The sequence below is a fragment of the Ursus americanus genome, chromosome 7 (genome assembly GCF_024610735.1).
Source record: "Ursus americanus isolate L20-20 chromosome 7, mUrsAme1.1.p, whole genome shotgun sequence".
In the NCBI taxonomy this organism is placed as follows: domain Eukaryota; kingdom Metazoa; phylum Chordata; class Mammalia; order Carnivora; family Ursidae; genus Ursus; species Ursus americanus.
In genome coordinates, this window is record NC_142133.1 from 23,230,141 (window position 1) to 23,243,436 (window position 13,296).

At 34.5% G+C, this 13,296-nt stretch overlaps 1 protein-coding gene across 8 annotated transcripts in view; it reads right to left on the reverse strand.

Annotated features, from left to right (window-relative positions):
* CCDC88A (coiled-coil and HOOK domain protein 88A) overlaps nucleotides 1-13,296 on the reverse strand; it is a 120,842-nt gene that overhangs the window by 77,184 nt on the left and 30,362 nt on the right. For all 8 annotated transcript variants that reach the window (XM_087863412.1, XM_045788004.2, XM_087863413.1 and 5 more), the window contains exons 4-5: nucleotides 4,790-4,859; nucleotides 2,756-2,814 (exon numbers count right to left, since the gene is read on the reverse strand). In XM_087863412.1, the coding sequence (XP_087719538.1) occupies nucleotides 2,756-2,814; nucleotides 4,790-4,859 (129 nt within the window). The remainder of the gene's footprint in view (nucleotides 1-2,755; nucleotides 2,815-4,789; nucleotides 4,860-13,296) is intronic.

Here is a 13,296-nt window from a genome sequence, read left to right on the forward strand (position 1 = left end):
CTGTCCAAGTTCAAAAATAGTTTCTGAATCAAATACTAGTGTTAGAATTGCTTGTGAGGGCACACATAAAGGTCAAAATTTTAATTCCAACCACACTTGACACTCAGTTACTTTCAACACTATGCAACCTTGGGAAAGTCCAAAATAAATAATATTTTTGGATACTGAGTAGTCAGTATTAATATAAAACTAAGTTCTGCTGAATTTTACATGGTCTTTGAAGAAAAATATTTGTAAACAACATACACTGCAAACATTTTTCCTTCTGTGTAGGATGATTTCGCATGGTAATCTCTCAACTATTTCATGGATGGGATGCAGAGCGATGTGTCCATAAAAATTTTAGCTGGTGCTCTGACAGCTTCAGAAGATGTGTTATCCACTAAAAAAAGATTCTGGTGGAACTGGACTGGTTTAATTAGTCAATAATGGAAATAGCTAAGCCCTGGCCTTGAAGAGTCTTCTTTGTATTCAAAGTTATTCCTGTGGTTTTATGTATAATTGAGGATAAAAAGTCTTAATTATAAATTTATTCTTAATTATAAATTTATAAATTTGAACAGTGACTGATTTACTGTTTTTTTTTTTTTTTTAAAGATTTTATTTATTTATGTGACAGAGAGACAGCCAGCGAGAGAGGGAACATAGCAGGGGGAGTGGGAGAGGAAGAAGCAGGCTCACAGCGGAGGAACCCGATGTGGGACTCGATCCCGGCATGCCGGGATCACGCCCCGAGCCGAAGGCAGACGCTTTAACGACTGCGCTACCCAGGTGTCCCTGATTTACTGTTTTTGAATGCTGCTTCCCCTTAAGAATTTCATACTTTCTTCGTCAAAAGAAACAAATTTTTTCCAATTTCCTTATGCTTCCTTCCATTTCTATTTCTTTTCATGAATATAGTATCTCTTAAAACTTCCTGCCCTTTGATGGACTTTAGTATCATATCAGCAAACTTTAACTTACTATTTCTACCTATGAATCACAAGTATAACAGATAAAACTAATCCTGATGTGGAAAAACATATTTCTGCCACTTACATATTATGTTAAACATTAGACTTTTAATCTGTTGAATTACACAATGACAGATTTTCTGTAACAGAGATTACATTCTAGAAAGTGTTCAAAGAATACTTGTTAGCTGATTGATTTTGTCAATAGTCTCTTGTCCTGAAGTACATTTTAGCTCTTCCGTATCAACAAAGATTTCTAATTGTTCTTATAGACAGTTAAAGACTGACAGGAGATTCTGACTGTTACACATCTGACGTCATTAGCCAATGTTACACACTGATGTCAGTGGTTCCCAAATACCGACAGGATGAAATCTAAATTCTATCTTAAATATAGCATATTACTGTTATAGAAAATAGGGTAGGGGCTAGCAGCTTAGATTTTATAAGCTTTTATTGTTCCTTTTACAGATGGTAATAATGATGGTTTCTTTAATATTTTAGGCTTTCCCTAAACTGTTCATAGAAAGTCCTTAGTTCCACTCCATTCCCACTGTCAACTTTAGTGACCAGAAATAACAACCAAATAGTAACCAGAAGTTACAACCAAAATTTATGCTGTCACTATGTTACTTAAATTTACATAACATCCATCAATAGAGGGTATTTTTAAAAGCAAATACCATATTGAAGGCTGTAAATAATTAAGGGCTGTGTTTCTAATTTAGGATCTGATGACCAAATTGGAACAGCAATGACCACAAACACTATATTTACTGAATAATCAATTATGAAGTAAACACCTGTATATTACAGACCACGGAACTTTAATAACATGCATTGTGTAAGTATATAGCTCCCAAGCAGTTAGCTCCAAAAGCCACATTCTCTTGGAATTCTAATTTCTGGCATATGTATGTAAAAAATTACTTGTGATCACAGTATTTATTTGTTTACAAATAAATTCATTCCACAAATAATTGAGATAGTTTAACACTGTAATCGCTTATCCAAAAAATGGCCAATTAAAGGAAAAATCAACATAGCGAAATAGGTTTTGAAGTCAGACCAGAGTTTAAACTTAACCCTTTGGCCTGCTGGCAATATGAATCTAGAGCAACCGCCTTGGTTTGTCAGACACAGCCCCAGCTTACAGATGCAGTTCCATTCTAACTGTTAGCAGTACCCTTTCCGACTCTCACAAGTGTCTTAATTGGGTAACTTAAATATCATCCTATCTAAACACCAATCTCCTTATATGAAAAAAGATATAAGAAAACCTATATAAGAATCATACCTGACACAAAGTAGGCATTCAATAAATCATAGCTGCTATTATTATAATCACTCATCAAAAGGGTAATATAATAATAATCCAGACTCCTAAATAACATTTTTCATAATTTCTACCTCTCTCTGTTGTTAATCCTCCCTTCTGTAACATACAAACACGCACACATAAATCATAAGGATATTCTGGGAGAAGTTCTTAAGAATACCTCTAAGGAAATTTGAAAAACTTGGGGCCAGTAAAAGCCTCAAAATAAAAAATAATACAGTAACATTTTTTAAAATACAACTATCTGATAATATACAACTATCTGATAATGTAAGTACAGTTTGAAATAAAATAATGGAGTGTTTTCCTTCAAAATCTCCTTGGAAGGTCATAGTTATTGAAAAGTTCCTAACATAGACTTTGAAAGGCAACAGTCCATCTTTAAGTTTTTCAGAAACTAGAGCCTGAAAAAACATATAAAGAAGTTATTAAAATGAAAATATGAAGAAATATTTTAACTTACCTGAACTGCACAACCCAGTAAAAGTAAAAGCAACTTTTTAACTTCTTCTGTGCCTTGTTCTGCAATAAAAACGATTGCTAAGTACTACATTTTGCTTTAGTTCAACTCTCTTTCTTACATTGGTAGAATCCCTTCTAAAGGTAATATTCACAATAACTTGACCCGAGGATTAAGTATGCAAGTATAGTGAAGAAGTCAAAAAAGTAGCTCTGTGTGCACAATGTGGTAAGAGAAGAAATGGGCAAGGATGTCAATTTTGAAGGGCTGCAGCATAGATAAAATGGCTTTCAAGGCTCTATATATTAAAGTATGCTAACTATATAAATCCACCAGTTTTCCATAAATGACTATACCACACCAATATACCAAATTACCTGCTGATATAGGGACATGCCATAAATTCAACCAAATGGTTCCTAATAGGTCTGGCTTCTCTTAGGCCTATTAATGTTTCTTTCTAAAACACATATCTTATATATGATTCAGCTACCTATAAAATTTAAATGGCTTTCCACTGTAGGCTTATGAGGATCAAAACCTTAAATGTTACAGCAAAGCTGATAAAATGAATGTATATAATAATCTGGATAAAATTAATGATCTGTAACAGAACTGGATAGTACATTTGCTGTTGAACAATACTCAATTCAGATTTTCTCAAAACATACAGCCGGAAAAAAAAAAAAAGTCACTTCTTTGGGCTAAATTTCACCATCAGGGCAATCGTCTATGACAAAGTCCAAATCTTCTTTTCAAACATTTCTTCCTACTCTCCAGGAAACAACCTACTAATTACCACACTAATCACCCTTCCCCAAATATATACACATCCACACTCCTCTGCCTTCGCTTCTGTCACTCTCTTTCCTTGTCTTTCTTCCCTACACTCATCCCTCTAGTGAACTACTTACTAATCATAATCCTAGGCACAGCTCTAACATCTCAGTGTAGTCTTCCCTCGCCAACAGCCCACCAATGGTCCCCAAACCTCACTAATCTGCCAACTTTAAGAATAATGGCTCCATATTTTATATGTCTTAACACTTTTACATAGCTCTATTTTGTATTAATTATTATATGATTTCCCAGTCATCTGTGTATCTCTCACCAAAACACAAGATCCTCCAGAGTAAAGACCATTTTCTTTATATTCCTGGTCTCTATAATTTGGTAGCTAATTCCTAAATGCATGTAAAACTGAAAATAATTCCATTCTACATATAAACTTTTTTCATTTTTTTAATTTATATAACCGAATATCCCAGAATATCTCTAAAGACTATCTAAACTCCTAATTCACTTCATCTAAATGGTAATTTCCTCAGGAAAAATAGCTGCTTGATTTTAGTTTTTATTTTGGCTTTATTTTTGTTTGGTTTGAATGAGAATTGGGGGTGGGGTTTGGAGAAAATATACTTGGATTTGGGTTCTGGGTAGCCTAAAAGAGTAAGTCCATTGTTGAAATGGTTAGTAGCTGCTAATTTCCTAATTATTTAAAAATCAAAACTCTGAACAGGTCACATTTAAAATCTGACAAAAGGCAGAAACTTCTGCCTTAAATGATCTAAGAAAACTGCTTCTCATCTTTCCATTTAGAAGTAGTGTAATATAAACTACAACATCAGTCAGTAAAATCTTAGATTCAAACAGCTCTGGTAATGCAAGCAGATGTAGGAATACAAACCTAGAAATTACTTCAAAATCACTTCTTTCCTAAGGTTATGTTCCTTTGATCTTATACCCACATTATCTTCTATACTTGTTTATAATGAGACACTAAAAATCATTACAGAAAAGTAGCTATTTGGTAGAGTTGAAAAAATACTGGACTTAAACAAAATGTATGTCTGATCCCATCTACATATTACAAATATTCTGTTTATTTTCTCTTTACAAAATGGAGTATCACCTCTGACTTTCCCTAGGGTCATGAAAAACCTGTCGTGTTCATATAAATAAGCAAGATCTTTATAAGCATTACAGTATTACGCAAAGTTAAGACTAGTATCACATTATGCCAATTTTAATACTTACCAGAAAAAGGATTTTTGCCAATGATTAAGACATTTGGCAATGACATCATGATCAATTGTTGCAAAGTCTCCTGTAAAAAGAAATCCCAAAGGTTATATGGGTAATGCTGATTAGATAATTATTAACAAGCTATAACTTACGATTTGTGCACTTCTCTGTAGACAGGCTATACTGCAATTAAAAAGCTTTTAAAAATGTGAAAATAGTTAGCCAAGGTCTTAAAGACTTACGGTTTCACTAATATGTGGAATACAAGGAATAGTGCAGAGGACCATAGGGGAAGGAAGAGAAAACTGAATGGGAAGAAATCAGAGAGGAAGACAAACTGAGAGTTACAGAGGGGAGGAGGGTAGGGGGATGGGGCAACCAGGTGACGGGTATTAAGGACCGCAAGTAATGTGATGAGCACTGAGTGTTATATGCAACTAATCAATCATTGAACACTACATCAAAAGCTAATGATGTACTATATGTTGGCTAATTGAACATAATCAAAATAAATAAAAAATAAACAACAACGAAAAAAATGCAAAAGAAAAAAAAAGACACCAAGGTCTTAAATTTTTTGTAACTTTAAGTTAATGAATTAAGTAACAAAAATAATATCAGCTAGACTTAATAACATATCTATTACCTACAAAATAGGGGCGCCTGGGTAGCTCAGTTGCTTAAGTGTCTGCCCTCAGCTCAGGTCATGATCCGAGGGTCCTGGGATCAAGCCCCACATTGGGCTCCCTGCTCAGTGGGGAATCTGCTTCTCCCTCTTCCTCTCCCTCTGCCCCTGCCCATGTTCTTGCTCTCTCTCGCACACTCTCGAATCAATAAAATTTTGTAAAAAATAATACCTACAAAATAAGTGTCCAATTGGAACAGGTCTAATATTTATTATTTGGAAATCTGAGTTTTAGGCATTAGATACTTAAACAACATTCCTCAATAAAAAGATCAAGCATGTGTACTTTCTTTGACCTTTTGTTACTTCTCTTTAAGGGAATTAAAAACCTCTATTAAAATTAAGGAAGCTAGTTACTTCGTTAAAAATTGTGTCTTATGATCATTTCATGCAAGTGAGCTCTTCCTAAGTGTATCATTATTTTTCCCCTCTATTTACAATAGACGTTTTACTTCGATTTCTGTCAAACTTTCAGTGAGAAGAATATATACACATTCTGATAGTATAGGATGATTCAGAAAGAATTGAATGCTTTCATATTACTCCTTTTAGGTAATAAATCAACTATGCATCTTCCAGTTATCATACTCCTTTTTTGAGGAAATGAAGGAACACAATGTGTCTGTCATTACTAATAATGACATGCTACAAAGGGTCTGGAATGAATTAGACTACAGAACTGATAGGTGTCCTGTGATATTACTAAGTCTTTGCAAGATTACAGAAATAACTGTGAATGCCCTTACAATTTGGCTTTCACTACATATTCAAACATTACTAGTTACTGAAGAGTAAGTTTTCTAAACTATTTAATTCTGTCTGAATCACTCTTTACTTAATACTATGATGAGGGAGCAAATACCATGAAAAGTTAACTTGTATTGCTTTTTAAGGTGTAATTCTAGATCCCATAAAGCATTTCCCCATAGTCAGTATGTGACATGTACCACGGGCTTATCAGAATTAACCTTTTATCTTTAATTCTTTATAGATATATATGAGAAAGTTTCAAAACATATTCTTCAGCATTATACTTACTAGCCCTTTAAAAAACTATTACCAAAAACATGCATACATTTAAAGAAAAAGTATATACTCTGTATGTGTATCTGGTTAGATAAATAATTAAGAATAAGTGTCAAAAACTGCGAAAATCATTTACTCCGAAGACTGAGACCAAGTCTGGTTATTTAATAAATGAATTTTCCAGGTCAAAGCAAGTTACCTCAAGATGGAATATGCTATTATCTAAGCAGGTTACAGCTAAATGGACTGAAGGGAATGAATTTCTAATTCTTCTAATTTTTAGTTTCCTTGCCTTGAAGCAAAATTATCAGGACTATCATTGTACATATGTAAAAGAAATCATAAATAAGAGATGTATTAAAAAAGCAATCACTATTTTGTCTCTATTCCATTTAGCGGATAGTCTAAGTCAGAACAAAGGACATTCAAATTCAGTATCATAAAAGGAGGCATTAAATTTTAAGAGATCCTGAATTATTAGAAAAAAACTTTATTTCAACTTCAAGATAAAGGATTAATTCTCATTTATACCTCTTATTTTGGAATAACATGAGTGAAAATTGATAAATCATACTAGAAAACATCAACTTTTCAAGGCAATTTATTATATTGATTTGCGATGTAACATCCTATGTTGGTACACTGTTATAATGAAACTGTCCACGTGAATAGTAATCTTCAATATGGTCACTACCTTGTTCCTCCACCCTCTTCCTCAGTTGGCTCCCCACTCTCTGTCTACTCTGTTACTCCATGTCTAATGCTAACTCAGTCTCTTCACAAACACGAAAGCAATCTCTTATTGGATTTTTTCATCATATGGTGTAATTAATGACCTCATGTGTTTCACTTTTACACTGTGAAATTCTATTATATTTGGATGACACAATTGCTACAGGAAACGACTAAATTTAAACTTATCTCCATGTATCTAAAAATGTACTTTAGTATAGAAGAATCTGATACCTAACATAGCATATTCTGGTGGAGTACAGTCGGAATGCCTAGGCTTAAATAAAAGTTCCATGACTTACTATGTATGTGACTTTTGCTGGGAAGGGTAGGAAATAAAATGAAAGTATAAAGTTTTTTTTAAATGATAAAGGTTACGAAATATTAGTTAATAGGAGAAAATCTACTTTTCTACTCTACTTTTACTTTATTTCTAAGTATTAAGTTTGTTATGTCCAAAAGTACTAATATTAGGCAAGGCAGCTAAAAACTACACAAATTTAAAAAAACAAATTATTCTAAAACCTCTGTTTGGTTCTATGGGTTCTTCCGAGGATTCTGGTTACACTTTTGTAAAAATTCCTATTTCCCTGTTCTAATCTTACAAGTAACATCAAAAAATATAGAAGACATAAAAGATAGGAGAGGGTAAAAAACCTGATTACTACTGTTAAACATCTATTATATATCCTCAGACTTCCCAGACTTCACCTAGTTCTTAAGATGCGCATCATTAAGGTGCTAAAGAAATGGAAAAATAATATATAAATGAGCCCAAGATAAATATGACGTTAAGTGGTGGGAACAAATTAATTGAAGGGTTAAGGATGATAATATATATATGCATATGAACTAGTAAAGATACTTCACTTTATTAGAAAAGTGTTAACATATTAAAAATGTATGGAGAAAGAATTTTAGCAATACAACTGAAGAGCTAAGAAAGTTATAAGAAAATCAGGGCTGGGACGCCTGAGTGGCTCAGTCAGTGAAGTGCCTGCCTTCGGCTCAGGTCATGATCCCAGGGTCCTGGGATCGAGTCCTGCATTGGGCTCCTTGCTAAGCAGGAGCCTGCTTCTCCCTCTGCCTACCTCTCCCCCTGCTTGTGTGCTTTCTCTCTTTCTCTCAAATAATTAAATAAAATTTTTAAAAAATCAGGGCAGTTATTCATTCAACAAGTATTTACTGTGTGTTTATTATCTGCCAGGCACTGTACTAGACATTGGAAATATAGCAATGAATAAAAAAAAAATCTGTGCTCTCATGGAATTTACATTTTAGTAGGGGTAGACAGAGAAAAAGTAAGTAAATCGTTTTGATGATAAGTGCTAAGGATAAAAATAATAAGACAGGAAATGAAAAGGATTACTGGAGGTAGAGAAGGTTGTAAATTTTTAAAGGTATGCAAGTATTCAAATACAAAGAATCTGAGAATTTTCAGGATCATTTAAGTAAAGTTTCATAGACTAGGGAGAAATTCTATCCTCATATGAAAACAGTCTGGAGAACAGCAATACTTAATAAAAAGAAAAAGATCAAACAAGAAAGAACTGGTAGAAATTATGTTAATAAGAAAATAATAGTAGAGGTGCTCTGATAGATAGAAGTAATTTTATTCCCATTACTTTTTGTTGACTCCTAATAACTTTTCTATTAAAAAATGGTATATTAACTGTATTTTTAATTGATCATCTAAAAACTCTTTTTCCTGATATACAAGTTTCTGTGAATTAAAGTTCAGTTGCTAAAGCACTGTAAGAAAGACTATTTCATGTTTGTGCCAGACACAGACAATATTTATTCTTTAAAGATAACTTAAACTAGGCTTCTCCTTCTTCCTATAAGTTATCCATAAACTACCTTCACAGTAAGAAATTAAACACTCCTGGCAAAGGTCTGGGTTCATCTCCCTTTCTTGAGTCACACACTTAGCAAAATCTTATTACTTAAACCACACATTACATATAGTACTAAATATAAGTTTCAAAGATTTCTAAAACATAAGAGTGTCTTCTTTAGGACTCTTACAACCTATTTTAAAAATTCAAACATAACTGCATTTATTATAATATTTGTGTTTGTCCTTTTATCTGTGTTACTAGTGAAAAGCATTAAGGGGCACCTGGGTGGCTCAGTCGGTTAAGTGTCTGGCTCTTGATTTTTGGCTCGGGTCATCATCTCAGGGTTGTAAGATCGAGCCCTGCATCAGGCTCTGCACTGGGCAAGGAGCCTGCTTAAGATTCTCTCTCCCTGGGGCGCCTGGGTGGCACAGTGGTTAAGCGCCTGCCTTCGGCTCAGGGCATGATCCCGGCGTTATGGGATCGAGCCCCACATCAGGCTCCTCCGCTATGAGCCTGCTTCTTCCTCTCCCGCTCCCCCCTGCTTGTGTTCCCTCTCTCGCTGGCTGTCTCTATCTCTGTCGAATAAATAAATAAAATCTTTAAAAAAAAAAAAAAAGATTTTCTCTCCCTCTCCTTCAGTCCCTTCCCTTTCTTTTTAAAAAAAAGAAAAAAAAACTTATTTTACCATATTTTAGTAGTCTATAGAAAAGTAAATGGATGGCATTAAAAGAAAGACCATCTGACCAAAGTGTCAAAAATATGATGGAATATAACGTATGTGTTGTATAAAAAACAAAAGGACTCATTTCCTTGGCTACTAAGTTTTATTAATAATCCAAATGTTGCTTGTTATAACAGATGTTAAACAAAAACCTTAAAAAGTACCAGCTTTCTCTGGCAACTAGATTTATGGTACCAGATCATTTTGTTTTTAATATGACATCAACCATGCAAAAACTTCCTAATAAATTTAAATTTCCTAATAGTAAAGTGTTCTTTTCTTTCTGAGCCTCAAATGATTCAGCTTATTATTTTAATGGTGGTTGAAGAACCACCTTGCCTCTTTTAATACTTATTTAAACCGCAGCCAGAGTAGTCAAGGCAATCACTAGCTGCTGACAAGAATTCTAAAAACGGATGAAGATTTTTACTTGTAAACTGTGTCTCTGATAATCAAATTCACTATCTCTTCCTCATTCACAGGAATAAAAATAACTTAAAAAAAAATCAAAGACTAGGAAATTTTACGTAATAGCTATAACTTCCTTATTTCTGACTTGAAAATTTTCCAGACAAAAAGAAATGTTTGCTATATATGGATCAAGTGATTATTTGAAAAGGTCTGGGCTGCCACTTAAACATGAAGAAGTGTATATTCAATAAAATTCTCATAATCTAATCTTATTATTTCTCTCAAGACCTCCTACATTACTCCTTCATTGTTCTTATTTATCATAATCAAAATTATTTTATTTAATTATTTACTCATCTATTATCCCTCTAATAAAACCATAAGTTTCATGAGAATAGGGACATGGTTTGTTGTGTTTACCACTGTAGCCCCAATGCCTTGGCATTCAATTACAAGTAGCAGAACAGAGGGGAAATGTGAATGACATTATAATTTTTTTTTTAAAGATTTTATTTATTTATTTGACAGAGATAGAGACAGCCAGCGAGAGAGGGAACACAAGCAGGGCGAGTGGGAGAGGAAGAAGCAGGCTTCCAGCAGAGGAGCCTGATGTGGGGCTGGATCCCAGAACGCCGGGATCATGCCCTGAGCCAAAGGCAGACGCCCAACGACTGAGCCACCCAGGCGCCCCTGACATTATAATTTTTACTGAGCTTTTACATATTCTAAATCAATGAAATGAAAAAAAAATACTGACACTTAAATTTACCTATCATTACTGAAAAGATACAACGAAATAATTCCTTCCACTAACAATCATCTCATGGTATCTGTCAATTTTCTTTTCTCCCTGGGAATCATTTCTGCAAAATAACCCTGATTCTTACCAACCCATTAAAAAAAAAATTGGAGACACACACTTGTGAATTTTAACCTACCCAAATTCACTTCCCTTTTGTGAATCAGAAACACCATAATGTGCTAAAATATTTTACCTCAATACTTTTTCTGAGGAGTGTATGAAATATAAGACAAATTTTGGGGAAAAATCTGATTTTTCCAACAGATAGGTAATTTAACAGGTGACAAGAACTGCACTGATTTAGACTTTAACTTGAAATCTGTCTTATATTAAACAAGGCCATGAGTGTCTTGGTTACATACATGAGAAAAAAAAATTTAGCAAATCAATTAATTGTGTAAATAAGACGGTTGATCTATTCCAGAAGATACTTTACAAGTGTCTTGGAAACATTTTATCTCAGAATATGAAACACTGGGTTGATGGCAGAAATGGTTTTGTAAACTGGTTCTAAAGGAAAAACACAAGGGAATGATACAAGGAGAATTTCAACCTTCACAATATTCTGTGTTTTAAATATCTGAAACAATATTGACAAAATGTTAAGATATTCAATCACTTCTGGCACTAAGGTAATCCACTGGTATTCAAACTTAGATTAATGAAAAGAAAAGGGTATAATAACTGGTCACCCAGCAAATGTTAATGAAGTATTTACAGATGCATCTAAAAAAAATGGTGATAACTCAACAAAAGTAAAAATGTTCATACTAAAATCACCTGGCATTATAAACATTTGGGCTTCTCAATTTTGCACTATTAACATTTTGGGCTGGATAATTCTTAGTTTTAGGAAACTGTGCCGTGCATCATAGGATACTTAGCTGCATTCCTGGCTTCTACTCACTACATACCAGTAATATTCCTGTGTATGACAACCAAAAATGTCTCTAATCGCTGCCAAATGTCCCTGAGGGGATAAAAGCACCCTCCATTGAGAACCACTTATCTAAACTGCTGAACTGATAAATTTCAAATTTGCTCCTCCCCAAATTTTTTTTTTATTTATTTTATTTTTTTTAAAGATTTTTATTTATTTATTTGACAGAGATAGAGACAGCCAGCAAGAGAGGGAACACAAACAGGGGGAATGGGAGAGGAAGAAGCAGGCTCATAGCGGAGGAGCATGATGTGGGGCTCGATCCCATAACGCCAGGATCACGCCCTGAGCCGAAGGCAGACGCTTAACCGCTGTGCCACCCAGGCGCCCCCCCCTTTTTTAAAAGATTTTATTTATTTATTCGACAGAGATAGAGACAGCCAGCGAGAGAGGGAACACAAGCAGGGGGAGTGGGAGAGGAAGAAGCAGGCTCATAGCGGAGGAGCCTGACATGGGGCTCGATCCCATAATGCCGGGATCACGCCCTGAGCCGAAGGCAGACGCTTAACCGCTGTGCCACCCAGGCGCCCCATCCTCCCCAAATTTCTTGATGACTATAACATCATTAGATTAACACGATTAATAAAACTGGGGGCTTCAGAGGGGAGGGAGGTGGGGGAATGGGATAGGCTGGTGATGGGTAGTAAGGAGGGCACGTATTGCATGGTGCACTGGGTGTTACACGCAACTAATGAATCATCGAACTTTACATCAAAAACCAGGGATGTACTGTATGGTGACTTACATAATAAAAAAACATTAAAAAAAAAAAGGTAATTTCAACACCTGGCTTTAGGCAGGAGGAAGACAAAAAACAAGACAACAGTAGTTTAATAAAAAAGAAATACTACTACATGTTACAACATGAATGAACCTTGAAATCATTAAGCTAGGTAAAAGAAGTCAGTAACAAAAGACCACACAGTATATAATTCCATTTTTAAGAAGTCTCCAGAATAGGCAAATCTATGGAGACAGAAAAAGATTTTAGCAGTTGCCTAACACTGGGGTAGTGGGGTAGTGGTGATGGTGGTGGTATATGTATGTGCAGGATAGGGAAAAATAGGATTAACTGCTTATAGATACAGGGATTCTTTTTGGGGTAACAAAATTGTTCTAAAATTGGTTGTACTGAATGCAGCACAACTCGCTAAATATACTAAAAACCACTGAAATGGACATTTTAAATGGGTTAATTGTACAGTATATGAACTGTATCTCAATAAAGCTGTTAAAAAAAATCCAAAAGCAATAGTATACAATACAGAATTAGGTTGCATTGACAACTGAGCCGAAAGCAGACGCTTAACCGCTGTGCCACCCAGGCGCCCCTACAAACTATATTCTTTAATCAAAAATAA